This window comes from Paroedura picta, chromosome 4 (genome assembly GCF_049243985.1).
Source record: "Paroedura picta isolate Pp20150507F chromosome 4, Ppicta_v3.0, whole genome shotgun sequence".
NCBI lineage: Eukaryota > Metazoa > Chordata > Lepidosauria > Squamata > Gekkonidae > Paroedura > Paroedura picta.
This window is the reverse complement of record NC_135372.1, coordinates 36,047,381-36,071,663: the sequence shown is the minus strand read 5'-3', so window position 1 is coordinate 36,071,663 and position 24,283 is coordinate 36,047,381. Positions and strand designations below refer to the sequence as shown.

Sequence of the window (24,283 nt, the reverse complement as noted above, 5' to 3'; positions counted from 1 at the left end):
GGCTGAAGGGGAGAGGGGGGAAAGATCTGGAGGGAGCTACAGAGGTATGCCAGTTTTTGGTTGGCAAATACCTGGAGACTTTCGGGGTGGAGCCGGGAGTGAGCGGGGTTTGGGGCAGGGAGGGACCTCAGTAATGCTGTGGAGCCCATCCTCCCAAGCAGCCATTTTCTCCAGGGAAACTGATCTCTTTAGCCTGGAGATGAGCTATAATCCTGGGAGATCCTCAGGTGGGATCGGGCACCCCTAGGGATGTAGGAAACCTGTAGAAATGGGATGATGCATTAGAAGCATGCCACTTTCGGGCCTCAAGGATCCAACTGTTTACTCACCCCACCTGGGTGCTGTTCCCAGCCATCTTAGACATCTTGACCATGGATTTGGCATACGCCTCTTCCACAGTTACCCTTGAGGAATAAAGAGAGAAAGATTACCTGTTACTCCAGCCCTCACCTTGCCCTGTGCACACTGCAACGGCAGGTGCTTTTAGCACAGAGATCTCCATACCAAGTATGGCCTTGTATCATTTGTGCAAAAAAATCCATGCCAAATTGGAGGCAGTTCTCCATCCCGGAACACTGTGGTGCTGCAGTCTGGATACAGCATGTGAACATGCAGTTTGTGTACCTGATCATTTCACATGCTCTGTAACTAGGAGAGGGGTAGACAGGCTATGCTTGTTTTAATGACCCCCGAGCAACTAGAAATCCTGCCCTGGCTTTGGATGGCAACTAACGGCCTATCTCATTTTTTGCTTTGGCGTTCTCGCTGGGACCAGAAGTGTAACCTGTGCAACCATCCCCCTGAAATGTAACCAGTGCTACCAGACCCTGGATTATAACCAGTGAAAACCAGACCCTCTGGACTGTATGCCACAGTGCCAGAAACCCCGGATCAGCACCTATAACAACAGACGTCATCGTAAGACAAGAAAAGCACTAGTGTGCTTCTTCAGTCAAGATTCTGGACTCCGGACAGTTGCTCTGGCCTAGACATAAGGCAAAAGTCAGGCCAACCTTTCTCTGCAGAGCATCAGTGAAGTCAGCATGACTGACTGACCTCATGAACCCAGCATCCCTGCATCTGTGGGAAACACACACACGGTGCTGGCAACCTCAAAGAGCACACTCCTTCCTGACACCCCCTCCCACTAAACAGGCAGATCTCAGAAGAAACTTTTTACCTCTGAAATCCCCTTCCTATCTACCCAACCTACCGCACAGGAGGGCAGTATATAAGTGTAGGAAATAAATATTTGATTGCTTTTTAAGCCAAGATAGCCCAGATTCTGGGCCCCTCCAAATCCTGTTTTCATGCCGCATGATTCAACTTCACCACAGACAGAAATGTCATCCCTAGGCACAGAAGTAGCTGAGCTGTGTAGAGAGAGACAGAGAAAGAGCTGGGGGGGTTATATCCCACTTTTTACTACTTAAAGAAGCCTCAAAGCGGCTTACAAACTTTATTCCGTTCCTCTCCCCACAACAGACACCCTGTGAAGTAGGCAGGGTGAGAAGAATTGATCTGCAAGAACAGCTCTAAGAGAACTGTGATGCCCAAGGTCACCCATCTGGCTGCATGTGGATCATGAATGGGGACTCAAACTCGGTTCTCCAGATGAGAGCCCACCACTCTTAACCACTACACCACTCTGGGTCTCAATTCGAGAAGGCAATGCCTAGGACAGGGGTAGTCAAACTGCGGCCCTCCAGATGTCCATGGACTACCATTCCCAGAAGCCCCTGCCAGCATTCGCAGTTTGACTACCCCTGGCCTAGGAAGATGATCAGCAGAGGAACTGCAGGGAAAATCCCACCACGACTTCAAAGAGGAGAGCCACAGTGACAACAGAGGCATCCCTCAACCTTCACAGGCTAGCCTCCCTTCCATAGCATGCCAGCAAATCTCACTCTGACTGTCAATCTTGTTAGGAAAGATCAGAAAACCAACACTTTTCAGCTGCAGAGATTAAAATGGGCAAAAGCAGATTTCTTGTACAGGCCAGCTAGAAGCTAGATCTGAAAGGCCGCTTTCCTAAAATATGCACAGCAAATACAACAATTGCTTGTGCGTTTGTCAAGGTTTACCTCACGCCTGCAAATCCACCCAAGATATATTGAACTCCAGTGCAGCTGAGCTCTTGCAAGGGGCTCTCCTTCAGAGTAGCATCTCAGCTCTTGCAAAGCTCACCTGAACCGCTAATAATACCGCTTGGTATAATAATAATAATACCGCTTGAGACCACCGGATGTAAAAATGGCTAGAGGAAATGCAAAGAAGGAGGACATCAATGAGCAATGTATGACGAGATGGGGGGAGACAGCCCGTCTTCTGTGGGTCCATACCTCTCTCGTACAAAATCCGCCAGCTCCTTGGCAGAGATCTGTCCATGTTTCATGTTGTGATACAGAACATCAAAACCATGGTTCTTCTCTCCCTGCGGGACGGAAAAAAGAAAACAACATGAGAAACACTCAAGTATGGTTAATGTATCAAGCTGTCTTATACAGAATCAGTGACATTGAGCGGGTCTCCAGGAGAAAATGGTCTCCCTTAACACCAGGTCAGAGATTCCCAACCAGGGTTTCAGGACACCCTGGAGTTCCGCGAGAATTCCCCAGGGGTTCTGCGGCCTTTCCCAGAAGTTCAGATGGCCATTGACATCACTGGAACCCACTTCCCCCGTGGATCTACAGGCCTAAGCCCTTTCTCCACAATGGAAGCTGTAAACGATCAACTGATAGATTGGCTGGCTCTCACATCTTACTTCCATACCCTCTTCTCTGAAGAGGCATGACACTGCTTCCGGGGTTCCTCAAAGCCTGAAAAATATTTCAGGGGTTCCTCCATGGTCAAAAGGTTGAAAGGGGCTGATCCAGGTCCTTTAACTGGAGATATTGGGGAATGAATCTGGGACCTTCTGCTAAAGGCACAAAGCAGAGGCATATGCTGAACACTGGACAATGGTATTCATCAGGTTTAAACAACCATCAAGAATGCGCTGAAAGGCATACATGAAAGGGTGGGTCAGAGACACAGGTCATGCAAAACGTATCTATGTTGCCCAAACCTCAAGGGCTGCACAAACCCAACGACCGAGGTGTTGTTTGCTAGCTCTTTTTTTCTCCCCCACCTTTCTTCTTACAAAGATCTAAAGGCAAGAGGGTGAGATCTGTTTAGCACCAAGAGCAATGCACCCTGCACAAGCTCAGAGGAACTCTCCTCTTTGGCTCAAGGAATTCCTGGTTGGATCTCAGCTCCTGAAAAGCAGGACTCAAGGGGCAGCTGATCGTTGTTCTCCAGAATCGGAAAATCCACATGTTTTTTTAGACAGTTTTGTACTCAGAAAGGGCTGGGGGGCACTTTGGCAACGTCTTGCTGCCCTTATGTGACATTAATTAATATTCAAAACATGTGGATCACAGTGTAGGGAACAGCCAGAAAACCGTATAAGCACACTGTGAAAAAGACTTACACATCTGGAGGACCACAGGTTGACTACCCCTGACCTAAGCAATGCAAAATAGAGCAGTATTACACCTTCCCTTGCTGTAGATTCTATGTTCCTAGCAAAGCAGCCTGATATCACATTAGCCTTCTTAGCTGCTATATGACACTATTGGCTCCTGTTCAACTTACCGTCCACCAGAACGCCTTAGCTCCTTTCGCATCTACTACTACCAGTCCAGGTACCTCCTGTCTTAGATGTATGCATCACATTTGTATTACCCAAATGCAATACTTTACACTTCTCCCTATTAAAATTCATTGTGTTGGCTATGGCCCAGTTTTCCAAACTAGCCATAGACAATAGCCCTGTCCTCTGGGGTATTAGCCACGCCACCCAAAGAAGTGCCAGCTGCACATTGGATCATGTGCGCTCATTTCATGAACATCCCGACAGCAGGCTGGGCCGGTTTCCACTGGGTCTCGGCTTCTCCCTGCTCAGCTGGGCATCTCAACGTTCCTCGGCCACCTCCCCTCCCCTGCACACAGCTGTTTTGCTCCTGGCCCCCAAAACTGTCTGTCCAGGCAGCAGCGTGCCACCCGGGGCCAGTCACTGAGTAAACAAGCAAGAGTCATCTCGGTGCGCTCCAAGTGACAGAGAAAGAGAAGCCAGCAGCCACCAGCAGCTGGAAGGCGCCCAAGCAGGCTGCGCAGAGGGGAGGACAATGCCAGGGAAGGAGGGAAAGCTGATCCTCCCCGATGGAAGCCTTTGAAGAGTTATCTTATCCAGGAACTATTTGGAATATCAAACCCAGTTTTGAGTGCGTCGAAGCAGGAAACCCGAGGGTGAAATCTGCTGCATTAGACGATACCAGGAAGTGAGACGCTGTCTGTTCAGGCCGCAATTGTGATAACAGGTTCCTGTTATGTGAGTAGTGCTTTGGCCAAAGGGAAGGCAATGTCAATAGCATGGGACACGGGCAAGAGGTGCAGAGCTCCAGCTGACTGCCAGCTGAGTCAGGCCTGGGAATGCCACAGGCTGCTCCTCTCTCCGTTGATCCCAACCCAGCCTCACTGTTTACAGTTTCCAACAGCACCTTTAAGACCAACAAAGATTTATTCAAGGCCTGAGCTTTCAAGGGCAAGCACTCTTCCTCAGACTAAGCTCATGCCTTGAATAAATCTTTGTGGGTCTTAAAGGTGCTTCTGGACTCTGGTTTTATTGTGCTACTTTAGACCAATACGGCCACCCATTTGAATCTGTTCACAGTTTGTTTTTGGATAGCCCAGGCAAGCCAGATCTCATCAGGTCTTGGAAGCTAAGGAGGGACGACCCTGGCTAGTATCTGGATGAGAGACTTCCAAGCAATGACAAACATGGCTGCCGGACCATTCTCCAGACGACACTGTTATTATTATTCATAATAATTCATCATTGTTAATGATTCTATTGGCATTATTAAAATTAGAGGCTGTCCCTCTTTGCAAACAGGCTCGGGGTGGTTTACAACATATTAAAATTCAGTTTAAAATACTATGCACGCCGTACGATAAATAAATAGAGAAATAATTTGGAGTTTGTCTTTAAAGGCCTGACTTCATTGGCCTTGACCGGGCTTTCTCAACCAGGGTTTTGTGAAACCCTGGGGTTTCTTGACGGCCCTAGAAAGGATTCCTGAATGGGTGGGAGCCAGCTTGGTGTAGAGAGCCAACTTGGTGTAGTGGTTATAGGAGTGTGGACTTCTGATCTGGCGAGCTGGGTTTGATTCCCCGCTCCTCCCCCACATGCCGCCAGCTGGGTGACTTTGGGCTTGCCAAAACACTGATGAAGCTGTTCTGACCAAGCAGGAATATCAGGGCTCTCTCAGCCTCACCCACCTCACAGGGCGTCTGTTGTGGGGAAAAGAAAGAGAAGGTGACTGTAAGCTGCTTAGAGACTCTTTCTGGTAGAGAAAAGCGAGATATAAGAACCAACGCTTCTTCTTAATTTTGTATATATTTTTTACGTTTGTTAATGTCTCCCCCCCCCCCCCCATAGCCAATGATGGGCTTGGAATCGGTGGGAAGAGAAGGGCCTGGGTGGGCATTTACACAGCTGTGCTTCCCGACTATATTCTGCACAATTGTGCCACTTCTGGGGTTTTCTGAAGCCTGAAGAATGTTTCAGAGGTTCCTCAACGCTAAAAAAGAAGAGAAAAGCTGGCCTAGATTCTACCACACTGCTCAGGCAATTTGTGGGCTCAACAAAAAGCAATTTTAGTATTGACTAGATTTAAAGCCCGTTGTATGTTTAAATACAACGGGCGCTAGAAAGTGTAGATTTGAGAGTGCTGTTGGTGGCTGGGTGTTGGTGCAAGTGGTATTGTAGGTGTTTGGGCAGAGTGGATGGGAGAGGTTCAGGAAAGTGAAGATATAGTTGGTGGGAATGTGCAGTAGTGTTTTGTTAAGGAGGGATTAAAGTGGTAGTGTAAAAAGGTAGTGTATGGCTATCTTGTGAAGAGGCTGAGTTGGAGGGTGGTGGGGTTGTCTTGATGTGGGGAGTTAAGGGGGGCATAAGAGAATAGGTGTAGAGTATGAAAAGTTTGTTGGGCAGGAGGCTATCAAGGAGTGAGTACGGAATGGGACTGAGCAAGAATGGCACTGAGACAGTACTGCAGAAGGATGAAGGAAGGAGGAGAAAAGGCAACGTAGTTTGTGGTAGTAAGGAAAAAAGGTTAAGATTTGTGCAAGTGTCAGGCACAGTTGTGGTGGGATGTGAAATCCACCCAGCCACCCACTCAGTGTCTCTCTCTCTCTGTTTGTGTGTGCGTGTGTATCTCTCTCTTTGTCTGTCTCTGACAAAGAGTGATTGCACTCGAAAGCTTACGGCCTGAATAAAGATCTGTTGGTCTTAAAGGTGGCACAGGATGCTGATTATATTCTCTCTCTCTCTCTCTCTCTCTCTCTCTCTCTCTCTCAGGCTGTCTGTGAGTCTCTCTCTTTCTCTCTCTCTCTCTCTCTCTCTCTCTCTCTCTCTCTCAGGCTGTCTGTGAGTCTCTCTCTCTCTCTCTCTCTCTCTCTCTGAGGCTGTCTGTGAGTGTCTCTCTCTCTCTCTCTCTCTCTCTCAGGCTGTCTGTGAGTCTCTCTCTCTCTCTCTCTCTCTCTCTCTCAGGCTGTCAGTCTCTCTCTCTCTCTCTCTCTCTCTCTCAGGCTGTCTGTGAGTCTCTCTCTCTCTCTCTCTCTCTCTCTCTCTCTCTCTCTCTCTCTCAGGCTGTCTGTGAGTCTCTCTCTGTCTCTCTATTGCACCCATGCACAGACACAGTAACAGAGATGCACAGAGGTATTGTTTTACAGAACTATGTCCCTTTGCATTAGGCAGGAATTATGTGAGCTAAGAGGCCTGGGCGTTAGCAATGTAAATTGAGACATGCTGTGGAGTTTGTGGGGTAGCACAGTTGGCAGCTCAGAAAGGGGTCTTTCTCTCTGTGTGTCTGTCAGTGTGTCTCTCTCTCTTGCTCTCTCTCGTTCTCTCTCTGCCTGTCTGTGAGTCTGTCTGTCTCTGTCTCTCTCTCTTGCAGGCATTGAGGGACATACTCACAGAGATGGACAGAACGATCTTCCTTTTCATGACGGAGGACTGCTGTTAGCTAAGAGCCGTTGGCGTTTGCAATGGGAATTCAGAAACGCTGTGGAGTTTGCCGGGTAGCTCAGTTGGGGGGCGGGGCCAGTGCAGGGCTGCCCCCACCTCCTGGCCCAGCCAGGGACTGAAGGAGTTTGCTGGGAATCTCAGCTGGCAGCTCAGAAAGGGGTTTTCCTCTCTCTGTGTCTGCTAGTCCCTCTCTGTGTCTCTTGGTCTGACTCTGACCAAGAGCCCTGGCTGTTAGCAATGTAAATTGAGACATGCTGTGGAGTTTGCGGGCAGCTCAGTAGGCAGCTCAGAAAGGGGTCTTTCTCTCTGTCAGTCTGTCTCCCTCTCTTGTTCTCTCTCGCGGTATCTCTCTCTCACTACATGTCTGTGACTCTGTCTGTCTCTCTGTCTCTCTCTCCTGCACACATTCTCAGAGACAGTAACAGAGATGCAGAGAATTGTCTCTCTTTTCATGAGGCAGGAATGCTGTTAGCTAAGAGCCCTTGCCATGAGCAATGTGAGTTGAGAAATGGTGTGGAGACAGCTCAGGTGGTGGGCGGGGCTATGTCAGCGCTCCCGGCTAGCCCCCCCCCCCGCCCCAGCCAGGAGCCTTTGGAGGTTGCCGGTCAGCTCAGGTGGTGGGCGGGGCTATGTCAGCGCTCCCGGCTAGCCCCCCCCCCCGCCCCAGCCAGGAGCCTTTGGAGGTTGCCGGTCAGCTCAGGTGGTGGGCGGGGCCATGTCAGCGCTCCCGGCGAGCCCCCCCCCCCCCGCCCCAGCCAGGAGCCTTTGGAGGTTGCCGGTCAGCTCAGGTGGTGGGCGGGGCCATGTCAGCGCTCCCGGAGAGCCCCCCCCCCCGCCCCAGCCAGGAGCCTTTGGAGGTTGCCGGTCAGCTCAGGTGGTGGGCGGGGCCATGTCAGCGCTCCCGGCGAGCCCCCCCCCCCGCCCCAGCCAGGAGCCTTTGGAGGTTGCCGGTCAGCTCAGGTGGTGGGCGGGGCCATGTCAGCGCTCCCGGCGAGCCCCCCCCCCCCCGCCCCAGCCAGGAGCCTTTGGAGGTTGCCGGTCAGCTCAGGTGGTGGGCGGGGCCATGTCAGGGCTCCCGGCGAGCCCCCCCCCGCCCCAGCCAGGAGCCTTTGGAGGTTGCCGGTCAGCTCAGGTGGTGGGCGGGGCCATGTCAGCGCTCCCGGCGAGCCCCCCCCCCCCAGCCAGGAGCCTTTGGAGGTTGCCGGTCAGCTCAGGTGGTGGGCGGGGCCATGTCAGCGCTCCCGGCGAGCCCCCCCCCGCCCCAGCCAGGAGCCTTTGGAGGTTGCCGGTCAGCTCAGGTGGTGGGCGGGGCCATGTCAGCGCTCCCGGCGAGCCCCCCCCCCGCCCCAGCCAGGAGCCTTTGGAGGTTGCCGGTCAGCTCAGGTGGTGGGCGGGGCCATGTCAGCGCTCCCGGCGAGCCCCCCCCCCCGCCCCAGCCAGGAGCCTTTGGAGGTTGCCGGTCAGCTCAGGTGGTGGGCGAGCCCCCCCCCGCCCCAGCCAGGAGCCTTTGGAGGTTGCCGGTCAGCTCAGGTGGTGGGCGGGGCCATGTCAGCGCTCCCGGCGAGCCCCCCCCCCCCCCGCCCCAGCCAGGAGCCTTTGGAGGTTGCCGGTCAGCTCAGGTGGTGGGCGGGGCCATGTCAGCGCTCCCGGCGAGCCCCCCCCCGCCCCAGACAGGAGCCTTTGGAGGTTGCCGGTCAGCTCAGGTGGTGGGCGGGGCCATGTCAGCGCTCCCGGCGAGCCCCCCCCCCCGCCCCAGCCAGGAGCCTTTGGAGGTTGCCGGTCAGCTCAGGTGGTGGGCGGGGCCATGTCAGCGCTCCCGGCGAGCCCCCCCCCCCGCCCCAGCCAGGAGCCTTTGGAGGTTGCCGGTCAGCTCAGGTGGTGGGCGGGGCCATGTCAGCGCTCCCGGCGAGCCCCCCCCCGCCCCAGACAGGAGCCTTTGGAGGTTGCCGGGTCCGGCAGACTCCGGAGAAAGGCGGCGGTGGGCGGGGAAGTCCACAACGCTGCGAGGCCGCTCCGCCGGCCGAGAGAAGGCTTCCCGGCCCACCCCCCAGCCGAGGCTCTCACCAGGCGGGCCGCCATTTTCCGAGTGAGTGAAGCAGGCAATGGGGATCCGCGCTTCGCGCGGCTCCCCATTGTCTGCTTGGGGCGGGATTGACACTCGGAGGAGCCAATCAGGAGCCGCTTCGCGGCTCCTGATTGGCCCCCCCCGAGTTTTTATCCCGGACCGGTCCCGCCCTAACTCCTCCCCACTACCCCTTACTCCTTTATACAGTCCGTGGCGCCCGTGGCGCCACGGGCTGTTTACAGATGTGAGCGTTCACAGTGGAGAGAAATATCTATCCTCACAATGCCTTTGGTTGCTGCCACAACAGGGGAAATAAGAGCATTGCAGATGTCGAGGCACCTGTGCAGGTTTTTTGAGGATATTCTTCTGTCTTTCCTGCTGTGTTTCCCTTTCACACAACGATTCCACACTGGCTCTTAGAGCTGGATGCAACATTGCTATTGCTATCCACTTATTTGCTCTTTTGCATGTGTGTAATAGAAGCTCTGTTGAAATCTAAAGTAGATCAGTGGCAACTAACGGTTATAGGGCTATATAGCAAGTACTATAGCAAGTAGGTGGAGAGAGAAGTGATTTTTTTTAAGCCCTCAACATGCATTTTGATGGTGCAGCGGGGGGGGGGGATGCTGGGAAAAGGCACAGCTATAGCAGCATCAAACAAGAGCGCAGCTGTAGCACCATCAAGCGATAGTAGTGCTATAGCACCAGGGCACGGGAAGATCAGGTTTCCCCCTCCAGAAGATACTGCCATCACTTTTTAGACCATTTGCTGGTGGTTGGAGAAGTACCCCTGGTACACCGAGTGGTAGCCATATGGTTGTGGAACGGTTTGATAGTTTTGCCCCCAGGAATTGAGTTGATGTAATTGTTTTAATGGGGAGCTATGTGTTTTATGTGGGGGGGTTTATCATGTAACTCGCCACAAGACAGCTTGCCATGAATGGCAGGATATGAATGAATGAATGAATGAATGAACGAATGAACGAACAAACAAACAAACAAACAAAAGCAATCATGAGAGCCTAACAGTGGGGAAATGGCACCAATGTGAGTGGGCACATTCCAGGGCAGGAAAATAAGCTCCATTCCCTCCCAGATGCTGTGCTAATCCTTCCATAAAGATTGGATTAAACAAGATTTAGAAAAGAACATATGGAGGATGGGGGGAAACTTGGGGGAGGGGGCGAAGGGCACGAGTTTGGAATCCAAGGCAGAAAGAAACCTCCGTGTGAAAGTACAAGATGAAAATAGCAAGCACATACTCTCCAACAACAACTTTGTAAGGCAGACCAGTCTAATTGTCCCCATAACGCAATGCCGACTTCCTCAGCCCAGAACAACCAAAAAACAAATGCCGAGGCTCTTCTCAAATAATGCACAGAAGAGCTATCTGCCCAAGCATCTGTCGTCACAACCTCCATGCAACAGAAAAAACAGACACATCACCGTCCTCCAAAATGGCAACACCCAGAAACGGGTGGGAAGGCGTTTCAGCCTCCCAAGATGCTCCAAACAGGACGGGAGGCTTCAACTTCAGCGCAGAAAATCCAAGGGTAGAATCTGCTGCATCAAGACTTCAGTTGCGATCACGGTTAGCCGTCATGTGTGCGCTGGTTTAGCAAAAGGGGTGGCTGTACAGCTAGCACGGCAGGTGCCGAGAGGTGCAGAGCTCCGTCTACCTGACAACTACGCCTTGCCAGGGAATGTCACAGCCTGGCCCTCTTGCAGCTCATCCCAATTCAGCTTCGCTGCTTAGTGCACTGTGGGGGCTGATTTGTTTTTAAAGGTCTGGATTCATCAGCCCAAACCCTACCGCTTTGCTGAGGCAACTCAGAATCCTTCCTCCAGCTTCTGTCTGTGGGACGGCCCTTTACCATGGAGGAAGGCCTCTGACCCAGCCAAGCTGAATGGCAGGGAGGGGGCATTGAACTTTGGCCCTGAAGGAATGAAGGAAGTGCAAGACCTTGGCCTGCATTTTTCTCAACAGAGGAACAGAGCCCTTGGGGAGGGGGGGGGATTTACCTGACAGCAAACACCTCCACTAGTCTTTTTAAAAAATCAAATAATTTTTTTAAAATCAACCTGGATGGTGTGCAGCTATCCTTGGCTCACTCCACCAGAAACCTGGTCGTGATCCTGGATGCTTCCCTCTCAATGGAGGCTCAAGTCACGAGAGTAGCATGGCTGGCATTATACCACCTTCGCCAAGTCAAACTACTAGCACCCTACTTGGTCCCAGAACACTTAGCCACAGTGATCCATGCGATGGTCACTTCTAGCCTGGACTTCTGCAACTTGCTCCACGCAGGCCTGCCCTTAGCCTTGATCCAGAAACTACAGCTGGTTCAGAATGCAGCGGCCGGGGTCCTCACAGCAACATCATGGAGGTCCCACATCTGGCCCATCCTCCAACAACTGCAATGGCTACCAGTCGAATTCTGGATCAGGCTAAAGGTTCTGGTAATCATCTTCAAGGCCATACGTGGCCAGGGCCCAGTGTACCTGAGGGGCTGCCTTTCTGCCTACACCCTTCAAAGAGTGTTGTGCTCCGCCACCTCCAACTGGTGGAGATCCCTGGCCCCAAAGAAGACCACCTGGCCTCAAGCAGGGCCAGAGCCTTCTCTGTCCTGGCCCCCACCTGGTGGAACGAGCTCCCAGAGGAGATCAGGGCTCTAACGCAGGGGTAAGTCAACCTGTGGCCCTCCAGATGTTCATGGACTATAATACCCATGGGAATTGTAGTCCATGAACAACTGGAGGACCACAGGTTAACTACCCCCGCTCTAACGGAATTAAAACAGTTCTGCAGGGCCTGCAAAAGGGAGGACCTCCACCAGGCATTTGGTTGAGGTCGACTGGAATCAATAACACCTACTGGGCCCCCGAACCTCCCTCCCAGGACTCCATGCACCTGACTTGGACAATCACGGACCTGTTTGATCGTTGTTCTGTTGGATGCTGATTCCCTTGTTATTATCATTAACATTACCACTACTGTTATTCTATTCAATACGAAAAACTGATTTTGATGTATAATTACTTTGCGTTCCATGTGAACTGCCCTGAGCCTCAAGGGAGGGCGGTATACAAATGTAATCAACCGATCAATTAATTTTTTTTTAATTTTTAAAAACAGAAATAAGTGTAGTAGAAATACAGAAGGAGAAAAAATGGGGGGTTATACATATAATTATTCAAAATTTCCTTCACACTATATATTAAACAAGCAAGCAAGGGGAGGGAGCTCTCCACAGCAACCTTCTCCTCATCATGATCTTTACAGCATTCCTTACTTTAGTTATTATATCCAATTTATCCTGCCACTATATCATTATTTTATCATTATATCCTGTATCACACACCTCCTCAGTATTTCCTATAACTGATTATAGCAAGCAGAATGCATTAAAATAAATATCCATTAGACACCTTCTACTGAAAAAAAGAAAGGGAATTAAAATCAACTACATTACTGTTCATATTCAAATTTTAGTCCTCATTCTTGTCCTCCACTGGCCTTCTCATGGTTGTCAGTGCAGTCTTTTCAAGGATTTCTTTTCATAGAGGAACCTAGAGTTGGAAGGGGCTGTACAGGCCACCTAGCCCAACTCCCTGCTCAAGGCAGGATCAGTCTAAAGCATCCCTGGCAAGGGGTCATCCAGCCGCTGTTTGAAGTCTGCTAGCTTACTGCTTCTCTAGATAGCCAATTCTACTGATGAAGAATTGGTTTTTATACCCCACTTTTCACTACCCAAAGGAGTCTCAAAGTCACCAACAATCGCCTTCCCTTCCTCTTCCCATAACAGATACCCTGTGAAGTAGGTGGGGCTGAGAGAGCTCTGCAAGAACTGCTGTGTGAGAACAGCTCTCAGGGAACTGTGACTAGCCCAAGGTCACCCAGCTGGCTGCATATGGAAGAGTGGGGAATCAATCCCGGCTCTCCAGATTAGAAGCCGCCACTCTTAACCACTATACTGAGCCGATGAACTACTCTTACAGTAAAAAAATAACAATCCTAATATTCAGGTGGTACCTTTCTGTCTGTAATTTAAAACCATGACTGTGAATCCCACAGACTCAACCCAGCTCACCAAGAGGGACTTACAGGTCCTTTTCTTGTTCTTAATTAACAGAAAACTATTCCCCTCCAAAAAAGAAGTCGAAGAGCAAGCTATAGATGTTTTAAATGAGTAATTTAACTGGGGTGGATCATCTCCCATACCCTTCCACTCTGAAGGAACCAAAACCGCCAAGAGGGAGAATTCCTTGGCCAAATAACTCTGAAACTGGCTACCCAACAGAATTGATTCATGCCAGCTTAGACAGCTTTTAAAACAGCCCAACACAAAGAGAGGAGCCAGGGTTATTGCACATGACTGCTAAATGGAACCTCCATGTCCAAAGGCAGGCTATCAGCTGCAAGAAGAGCTAACGGGAATGACTTTTCCCTTCCTGCCCCATTTCTGGGTGTTCCATTAGGGCCTTCGGACACCTGTTGTTGGAAACAATCCACTGGACTAGAAGCAATGAGTTCTCATCCACCAGGGCTTTTCCCTTGGAAGAAAGGATTACCAACAGACTTTAGGAACGGAAGCTGAAGAGAACCTCAATGCACAAGAGCAGTATACCCCTGAGTGAACCTAATGGGAAGGTCATCACTTTCATCCCCTGAGCTGGGGCTTCCACTGGACTAAAGGAGCCATCCTTGGGTTACTCCAGCAGGACCTCCCCAAGACTCCATCTCACCCCTCCACCACCTTCCCAGGGCCAGGGGAAGCTCACCTGGAGCTACATCCCTCGCTATAAGTCATTTTGAGCTTGCCCTGCAGGGCACACTTCAAAGGGAAAATGGGAAACAGAGAAATTCTACTAAGAGAGGAAAAGGGTGTCTAAAACGCAGCACACTCAACCCTCTCTTGGGACAGGATTCGTTCTCCAAATGGACAGACTTTATAAAGCAGGCATATGACCCATGAGGAAGCAACAGGGCTTATTGATGATGATGATGATGATGATGGTGAATCTTTAATTTTCTAGCCCACCCTTCCCACAAGGCTCATCAATTCTTAAAAACATTAACATTTAAAATCATAGTTTACATGAAAACTTCTCCTCCCCAGAAAATACCGTTTTGCTTTAAGAAAGGAGAGATGGTATGATATTACTTTTTGGGAGGGGGAAAGGGGGGGGGGAGAATAAGCAAAAAAAAAAAAGCCATAAAAAGCAAGTGAGAGAGCAAGAGAGGAAACTTTTGTCACTTGGCAATCAATGCCATCTTTTCAGTTGCCAGGGGTGACAGGTTGCCTAGCAACCATCCCCTGGCCCTCCTGCAGAGAAAGAGTGCGACTCAGAGGAGGTGGGCCGCAGTGAGGGAGCCATGACTGGGCGGGAGGGGGGGGGGAGTCGGGAGGGGGCTCACATATGCCCATGTGCACACTACGCGCACACCATCGACTGAGAAAGAAACCAGGTGCAGTCAGGTTTGGGAATGCCTACAAGACCGAGGGTGGCGGGAGGGGGAGGTAGGGGAGTAGGGGTTGACAGAATACAGCTCAGGTTCGGGGTTCCAATCGTGTATCGCTTATGTTCCTTATCCGGAACCTCCGGGATGAGTGGGATCTGGGGTATGCAGGTTTGAAACCCTGATCGGCCACAGAAAATGTTCCAGGTGACCATCGGCCAATCATACAGTTTTGACCTAAGCTGCCTCGCAGGCTGGTTGTAGGGATAAAATAGAGGGGATGTCACCTGCTTTGGTCCTCCTTTGAGAAAAAAGATGAGGAAGTAAATTTATGGTTCTTCTCCTCTTATATATTATTCACACAACAACCATGCGAGGTAGGGTCAGGCTGAGAGGCAGGAGCTGGTCCAAGGCCAGCCAGTGTGTTTATCTAAGCATGGATTTGTATCTGGGCCCCCAAATTCCAGGGGTAGACCACTGAAGCACTATCCCCAGCCAGTACAAACCAACTACATCCCGCCCACCACTGAACTAAAAACTATTACAAGCACTGACCAGATATTTTCCAGGCATGCAAAAATTTAAGAATCACTCCAGGCAATAATTTCAGAGGGCAGCTCTGCAAATGGTCTGCAATAGAGCAGGCAAGATTTCTGGATTCAACCTGTGGATCTCGCCATCTCCAACAGGTCTTGATGCAACTTCTCAGCATATTTTACACAAAAGGCCCAGGGAGCAAAACAAAAAGCCGAGCTTTGGGGAAAAAAAAAAGAAAACGAGCTTTTTTATATACTCCACTTTTCACTGCCCAAAAGAGTCCCAAAGTGGCTTACAAACACCTTTCCCTTCCTCTCCCCACAAGAGACAGACAGATGTAGGTGGGGCTGAGAGAGCTCTAACAGAACTGCTCTGCAAGAACAGTGCTAAGAGAACTGTGACTGGCCAAAGGTCAGCCAGCTGGCTGCATGTGGAGGAGTGGGGAATCAAATCCAGCTCTACAGATTAGAGTCCAACGCTCTTAACCATTACGCCAAACGGAAGCTCTCCTCTCTCTTTGCTATACAATTAATTGCAGGTGGAAAGTTCTATGGAGGAAGGCGTGAATGGAAAACCCTAGAGAAGATGGCTGGAAACGTACTCTAGGGCTGAGTACCCGAGACATCCTTGACCTGTAAGCTCCATGCCTTTTCCATTTCCACCTGACAATTGGAGGGACTGTTAACAAGGGTGAAATGCTCTACACTCAGGGGACTTTCACATTTCTCTGACACAGAGCAAAACAGAGCTGATGGAAAGCAGTCACAGAGAACCGTGGTGGCTTCTGGTGCGCAACTTATGACTCATAGTTCCATGCTGCTCTTTCAGAAAGACAGCTATTGTTCCCAGCGTCATGCATTTTATTGTCTGACTGTGCCGCGTACATGAAGCTGCATCTCTGTACAGAAAAGCATTTGACATTTTTTTAAAAATTATATTTGCTGTCAAGAGGACTAGAAACCTGCTTTTCCCCCCAAATAGAACATGTTATATATAGCTGAGATTGAACCAAAAGCATCCTCTCCTGTTTTGGGATGCACCCAAGAATTTGTAGCAGAATGATGCTATAAATTACCATAGACACCCACGCTCTCCATCGCCACTCTCCCCCTTGCTCACTCCAATTTGGCTTTGCAATGGCACCAATCAGATTTGGTTACCAGAGAATGCCACAAAACCAGTTCAGAGTGAGGGCAATTGCTCTCTGGTGCACAGAAAGGAGCATCGTGGTCCCAATCAGAGCTGCAAAGAGGTTGTGAAAAAAGGGGTGATTTGTCCAAGGAGATGGGGGGGCTTTTATAAAATATTTAGTTCCTCCCATTCAAGAACATTTTTGAGTTAAGGCTTATATTACGGAATTGGCAGTCTGGACTTGCTGAGAAGGGGGCAGAAGTTTCTGGCATGCAAAGAAGGTTGAGAGTCAAAGAACAACCCCTCTCCATGTCTAAACTGTTAGAGAAAAACAAAATACAAAAGTACACACAACTATTTTCAGCGTCCAAGTTAGAGCCATGAGAATGAGCTTGAATCATTTTAAAGATCAAAAGTTCAGATGGGCCAAACAGTCAAAGGACGGTCACACTAAGTTATGTACGTGGCTAAAGGGCAAGAATTAAGGTTTTCACCCTCCGGATGCCAACTGAGTGATGCCCTTTGATGGTACAACTATTTACATAGGAGGAAGGGCCCCACCTGGCTCATGTCTCACATGAACAACCCTCCCTCCTCACAAGCATGCACCAACAAGGGGGGCTCTCGATTCACCAATGTGTGAGAGGCTATGGCTCAGAGACAGCGTATCTGCTTGGCATGCAGAAGGTTCCAGGTTCAGCCCCCAGCACCTCCAGATAAAAGGCATCAGGAAGAAGGTGATGAGAAAGCCCTATAGCTGAGACTCTGGAGACCAGCTGTCAGGCAGAGTAGACCAGGGATTCCGAAACAGCGGTCCATGGACCCCTGGAGGGCCCACAGGAGCTCTGACATGGCGTGGCATTGGGGGAGATCCAGGCTGTCTTCTTTCCAGCCTACACGAGGTGTAGTGGTTAGGAGAGCAGACTTCTAGTCTGGCGAGCCGGGTTTGATTCCGTGCTCCCCCACATGCAGCCAGTTGGGTAACCCTGGGCTCTCCACAGCACTGATAAAGCTGTTCTGACTGAGCAGTAATATCAGGGCTCTCTGAGCCTCACCTCCCTCACAGGGTGTCTGTTGTGAGGAGAAGAAAGGGAAGGTGAAGGCGACTGTAAGCCACTTTGAGCCTCCTTCGGATAGAGAAAAGTGTCATATAACAAACAACTCTTCTTCTTCTTCAGTAGTATCAGGGCTCTCTCAGCCTCACCTCCCTCACAGGGTGTCTGTTGTGGAGAGAGGAAAGGGAAGGTGAATGTAAGCCGCTTTGAGACACTTTCGGATAGAGAAAAGTGGCATATAAGAACCAACTCTTTTTCTTCAGTAATATCAGGGCTCTCCCAGCCTCACCTCCCTCACAGGGTATCTGCTGTGGGGAGAGGAAAGGGAAGGCGAATGTAAGCCACTTTGTACCTCCTGGTAGAGAAAAGCAGCATATAAGAACCAACTCTTCTTCTTCTTCTAGAGCAAAGGCGGGGAGAGGGAGCAAAAGGAGGGCTAAGGGTGCAGGTAGTGATGTCACTCTGGGGGGACGTGGCCAGCTGGCATCACTTCCAGGGCTCCTCCAAGTCTGAAAAAATTATGGCTACTCCATGGTCAAAAGGCTGAAAAAGGCTGGAGTGGACAGCACTGACCTAGATGGACCGAGGGTCTGATTCCCTGAGCCTTCGGAGGAGGGTGTTATATAAATATAAATAAATAAATAAAATAAATTCTGTCTAAGGCTGCTTCCTCTGCGTTCCACTCTTTGCACAAGCCGATTGTTATCCATGAAAATGGGCAAAGTGTGTTGCTTAGAGGTCTTGATACAGTCTTGTATGATGGGAATGCCTTTCTTTCTTTCTTTCTTTCTTTCTTTCTTTCTTTCTTTCTTTCTTTCTTTCTTTCTTTCTTTCTTTCTTTCTTTCTTTCTTTCTTTCCCACCCCTTTCCAAAAACTATCACCATACCAATTACAACCACCTTTAAAATCCCGAACCTCCTCCCACCCCAAGAAACAAAAACAACTCCGAGCAGCATGAACGATTAGAACAGAAGAGAGTCACGCGTGACAAGACTCACATACTGCCAGCAACCCTTCACTAGAAAAGCCAGCGTTCTGCACCAGAGGAAAAGAAGATGAAAGTGAAACAAGACAGACGCACACACAGAGTTCTCACCCAGAAGTGGTCGGCAAAATACGACATCTTGGCAAGGCTGGCTTGGGATCTGCCACAGTTCACCTCTTGGAAACCTAGAATAAGCAAGTATTCAGAATGACATTAGCCCGCTTGCCCAAGAAGCCCCCCCCCCACACACACACAGGTTGCTAGGTCTCCCCTGGCTATCAAACAAGGGGGGAGTCCTGCCATATCTAGGTTGGAAAATTGGAGATTTGGGGAGTGGAGCATGGAGAGGACAGGGACCTCAGTAGGGTACAATTCTATTGAATCCACCCTCCAGGACATCTACTTTCTCCAGGGGAACTGATCTCTTTAGTCTGGAGATGAGGTACATTTCCTAGGGATCCCTGGAGAGTCTGGCACCCTTAGTACACACATCCTCTCCACAAGTTCCTCTGTGTCTGTGGGAAAAAAGGTCTGCTGGAACTGCAGGCAAAGAAGCATAGAAAGGGAGACTATTTCTCTTTTTAATTTTTTTTTTACCTATCTGTGAAAACTGCTGATAACAAGTAGAGGAATCCGAATCAGAGTACCATCAGAGTGCCAAGCATAAAACGAAAATTTCAAACAGTTCCAGATATAGACTCCATCGCAAAAAGATTTTCATTTAAAATTGCCAGCAAAAACTTCGCTACTTTTACAATAATTGCTGAGTCCCTCACATTTAGTATCATTTTAATCCAATGATTCTCATCAACACAGCTGAATTTCAATTTCTTCAGACGGTTAGCTAAAGGGTGGCGATATACATCAAACTTAGGACACACCAAAAGTATATGGTACAACGTGTCGGGGACACTACACCCAAGCAAACAATATCTCTCCTGAGGAGGGATCTTCAAAAATCTACCTCAGGTGAAATTTGAGGGAAAGATGTTAAAGTGAGCTCCCAGAAATGTTCTTCTTAATGGGTGTGTCTCCAAAATTTGAATATACATGGGCATGGATTTGTATGTTAAAGGAATATTCCAGAAACTGGGAACAAAAAGAGGTATTCCCTCCTGTGAGAGAGGGAGGAAGGCCTCTTCCACAGAGGGCAAGCACGTCCTTAGAAGAGGCATTCTCTTCTGGAAAGCAAGACAAGGAAGTATGCCTCTCCCACAGGTGGTAGTGATGGGAAAGTCCTCCTTGGAAGCTTCTTGGGAAGGAAAGCCTACAAAAGAGAAGGAAGAATGCCTCTTCTAGGTCACCCCCCTTCTACAACCTGCAGGCAGACCATTTTAAAAATATGCTTCCCTGAAAGACGTGTTTCTGTTATGCAGGACTTGTACATTTTTAGTCATTTCATCAATTTAATTAAACTCAAGGGATCGACTAAAGCGTCCTTGATAGGGAGACGCATGTACATTTCCTTAACGGGCATACAGGGGACCCTGGAGCAGAATCCAGACATCCTTGAATTGCAAACTGTTCATAGGACGGAACAGATCTGGTGCTAGGCACTGGATCGAAAGGGTAGGAATTTTGAACAGGGTGCCCAAAGCAGACCCTCGCCTTCCTGCACACATGACCAATACTCTGGTCCAATGATCTTCAACTCATGGCCCACGGCCCTCCAGTGGATTACAGAGCCCCACAAGTCCCTCTATAGCTGTCATCTTCATGGCTTTCCTTCAGAACGGCTTGCGGCTCTGCGTGTGCTGAAAGCAAAGGCTGCCGCACCTCCAGCTACGCTTGCTTGCATGCATGCATATCAAGAAGAGCAGAAAACAGTGAGGACAGGTCCCTGGTGCTGCAGATACCTCCCAGCCTCTGATTACTGCCTTCAGGTAAGCTTCCTGTGCCTCTCTTGGTGCATCAACCACAGCTCCAGCCTCAAAACAGGTAAGGTGATACTTCTCGCACGCACACACCACTTTTTGTCATGTGTCATTAGCATCATGTGCCTGCAGGTCAGTGGGCACCACCCTCAGGGGGGGCCCCATGCCTGGAAAGACCACTGCCCCCTGACCTTCCTCTCACCCAGATCAACCTGCACCAACAGTGGTGGTTCGGGTGACCACAGCTAGCCTCAAGGGAACAGTCAGGACTGCAGTTGCCAACTCTGGTTTAGGAAATTCAGAGGTGGAGCTTGGGGAGGGGAGAAAGCTTACTCTAGGATAGGGGTAGTCAAACTGCGGCCCTCCAGATGTCCACAGACTACAATTCCCGGGAGCCCCTGCCAGCATTCGCTCATGGGAATTGAAGTCCATGGACATCTGGAGGGCCGCAGTTTGACCTTAGGACATCATATTCTCCTGAACTCTATAGTACACCATAAACTCTGCCCTCTGATGCTGCCGTTTCCTTCAGGGGAACTGTTCTCTGTAGCCTGGAGTCTGGTCATAATACCAGGAGAACTGTAGGTCCCACTTGAAAGCAGCTAACTCTAGCCAGGATGCTACGAGGGAGCGAGCAGTTCCAGGTAGCTCATGCAATGAAGCCAAGCCAGCCTGACATTCAGACAAAAGTCCTCCTAACCGGAAGGGGCTCCAGCTCAGCAATGCCAGGGGAGTGGGAATGCTAAAAGTGGAAAAGCCCCTTCATTCCCTTACTGCTCATATGGGGCAGAGTAGAGCTGGGCGATTGTGCCAGGAGATTCAGCCAGGACCTAGGCCCTGGAACCAGATATTCATTGAATAATGAATGACCGAATGGCTGGCAGAGGCAGGATACGTATGAGGAAGCAGACAAGACAGAATTATCTTCTCCTATCTAACTGGGGGAAGGGGGGTGGGAGATCCTTGCTTTTTGCTCCAGACTCCCAAAGTGTCACTTCCCTCCACTCCCCTCCAAAAGCGAGAGAAGACCCTGGAACTCCCCATGGAGAAAAAAAAGTCAGCTTTGTTCATGCACCTACACTTCACGTTTCAGTGCTCCGGAGAGGAGTCCGTAGCCTTTGGGCTATGCCCTCTCTTTGCACATTTTAGAGCTGGGGAGCAGAATCCAAAAAGTCCTGTCTCTTCCCCCCCCCCCCCAATCCCAACCCCACTCACTCCAAAGCGTGCAAAGGTCAAAATAAAAACCCAACTCTGAAGGCCAATTCTTAACACATTGTTCCACTAACTACAGAAAAAAAGATTTATCCCGTTCCATGTTTTTCTTGTAGTCCCTTCTCCCTGCTACCCCCTTTCCCTGTCTGTACCCCATAGCACTCAATTTCTCCCTCAGCAAAATCTCAAAATACTGCCCCCCATTTCTCCCCACAGCACTTGCCGTCTGCGTCCCTCACCCAACCTGTTCTCCCTTTGCCTCAGTTCCTGACAGCGAAACCAACCACAGACAGGCCTACCAATCTCCCGCTGATTTCAGGCCTGCTCTTTATAACTTAGCCAACCAAAGCAGTGAAGCTCTACAGTGCTGGGGGGGGGGGGGCTGTACTCTTCAGAGCACGGGGTGGAGGATGCTTTTTGGAAAATATTCTCCTCTGGAAGGCAGAACAAACAAACAAAAACCCTTCCTGCAATTAAAACGTTAGACCCACTGGAGGAAAAGAAGAAATGTAGCTCAGGTTGCTTCTTGTGGTAGCTGGCTTTCTATCTGTAGAAAGGTTGCCAGCTCTGGGTTGGGATATACCGGGAGACTTTGGGGTGGAGCCAGAAATGGGCGGGATTTGGGGCTGGGGAGGGGGCCTCAGTGGAGTATATTGCTATGGAGTCCACCCTCCAAAGCAGCCATTTTCTCCAGGGGATCTGATCTCTTTAGCCAGGAAATGAGCTATAATTCCAGGGGATCCCCAGGTCCCAACTGGAGGCTGGCATCCCTAATCTGAAAGGAGATGTGACATACCTACAAGTTCCTACCCATGGGGTCTGAAATGATGCAATCTATTTTGGGTTGGCAAATACTAGAAGATTTTGGGAGTGGAGCTTGAGGAGGGCAGGGAAGGGACTTCAATGGGGTATAATGCCAGAGTCCACCTTCCAAAGTGACCCTAGTCTCCGGGTAAACAGATCTCTGGCACGTGGACTGCCGTTAGAATCTCAGATCTCCAGCCACCACCTGGAAATTGGCAACTCTCCCACCTCAGGATTCTGCCATCTTGAGCCAAGCGTCAAAATGCCAGCCAGTGGCGCACCTTCTGGCTGGCTGAGCAGGACAGGAGGGGAAAATCTCAGAGCCGACCCACTACAGACCTCCAGATACTGAGAAACGAGCACGTCACAGAACATGCTGGTTGGTAGAATAGCTTGGGCCACAAATAAGCCAGATAGACAAACAGCCACCCCAACAGGAATCATCGACGACATGCAAAGGCCATACAAAACCGGTTGCCTTAAAACCAAGGCTGCCTCCCCAGCCCACAAACCCCAGGAGTCCCACAGCCGATCCCTCGCTTTCCGTACCTCGTATGGCCTCCCTCCGAGATCTGAGAGCCAGGACAGAAGACACCATCTCAGACACAAGACATCCAGCGTGCATGCCTCACCGTTAGCTTTGCCCACCCCTTTCTCTCCCCAGAAGCACATACTGGCCAAAAACAGGAACTGAAAGAATATGAAAAGAGCTTGGTGCACGTTGAGGTTGTTTTTTGTTTTTTTTGCCTTGCTTGAAGTATGGACGAGTGTGGGGGGGGAATCAATTATCATCTCTGAGCCACACTAAACTCTCACAATGCTCTGGACCAGCTGCTGCCTCCCCAGCCCCTTGCCCCCCAGAGACAAAAATAGAACCAAGAGTCTCTGGCTACATTGGTGAGCTCGACTTCATTCTGTGAATAGCACAGAGGCCCTAGACATGCAGGGCCCACAGCCTCCGGCTCTAACCACTAGGCTATACTTTGTGGCCAAACGCTAGCAATCAGGGGAGTCTCTGCAGAGGGGGGGGGGTCTCACTTACCCAGTCGAGACAGGTCCACGGTCCTCGCCTGCTCATTCTCTCAGCTCGCACCAGAAAGGACGAGCCGGGGGGTCACCCTAGGGAGGACAGAGGGAAAACACAGCTGAGCAAAGGGCACGCCAACCGGGTGGAAGGCCCTTGCAAATAGTCCACTAGGTGATCAGACCTCAGCTACCCCACAATCGGGCCGTTCAAAAATGCAGATAAGGGCATGCAGGAAAAGAGCCACCGGACTGTTCTTCTTTTAACCCAAGCATAAAACCTCATATGTTCCCCCCCTCCTTGCAACTTATGGCATAACCGCAGCAGAAATTCACAGGAGCCCATTAAGAAAATTTACTTTGTTCAGCAGAAGATGGGCAAATAGGTAATCTAATTGTTGCAGGATTGGACCAAGTTGGTCTCTGAGAACCAGATAAAAATGATTCTTCTCTTGGGCGCTCAGGAGAAGGACAACAAAGCAAACTACTTTCCGTTTGAGGATATTGCTATGGGGGGGGGTGCTGCTCTTGAACAACAAACGTTTTTGCTTCAAAGTCAAAACTGGTGGGACCAGAACTACAAAAGATCCAGGCCCAAGGGCTAGCTGTCACAAAACTGGACTGGTTTTATACGCTTTGGATCAAGCAGTTTCAATGGATTTTGCCAGTTCTTTGCCCGTGTATTTTCCCATTTCACATAGGAAAGCCCAGTTGCAAATGACTGCAAAAGTGCGTCGAAAGTACATTTTGCTTCTGAGCCATCAGAGCAGGGCCTTCATTCACTCCACCTCAACCTCAGTCACCTCGCCCTGTGCCATGGGAACAACACGAAGCAACCTCGCAGGAACGTTGTCGGCGCAAACATAGCAAAGGAGCCGTAACCCGATTTTGTAAGTTTAAACAAGCTTGTTGTGGGTGGAGGAACAGAACATAAATTTGTCTGTGCTAAGTTGATAACTGGAGAGTGTTTACACACATGAAAGTGCTAGACAAGGAGTGCTAGATATCTGAAAATAAATGCAGATGACTGCTGGAAGATACGGAGGGGGGAGGCCATTTTGGG

At 50.1% G+C, this 24,283-nt stretch overlaps 1 protein-coding gene across 11 annotated transcripts in view; it reads right to left on the bottom strand.

Moving 5' to 3' along the window:
• Positions 1 to 24,283, bottom strand: part of FCHO1 (FCH and mu domain containing endocytic adaptor 1) — a 79,033-nt gene that overhangs the window by 41,560 nt on the left and 13,190 nt on the right. For 6 of the 11 annotated variants that reach the window (XM_077332398.1, XM_077332402.1, XM_077332403.1 and 3 more), the window contains exons 1-4: positions 22,747 to 22,871; positions 18,419 to 18,492; positions 2,343 to 2,434; positions 330 to 404 (exon numbers count right to left, since the gene is read on the bottom strand). In XM_077332398.1, the coding sequence (XP_077188513.1) occupies positions 330 to 404; positions 2,343 to 2,434; positions 18,419 to 18,492; positions 22,747 to 22,822 (317 nt within the window). In that variant the 5' untranslated portion in view covers positions 22,823 to 22,871. Of the gene's footprint in view, positions 1 to 329; positions 405 to 2,342; positions 2,435 to 18,418; positions 18,493 to 22,746; positions 22,872 to 23,239; positions 23,317 to 24,283 lie in introns of those variants that run through there. The other 5 variants (XM_077332406.1, XM_077332404.1, XM_077332407.1 and 2 more) reach the window with 2 other exon arrangements.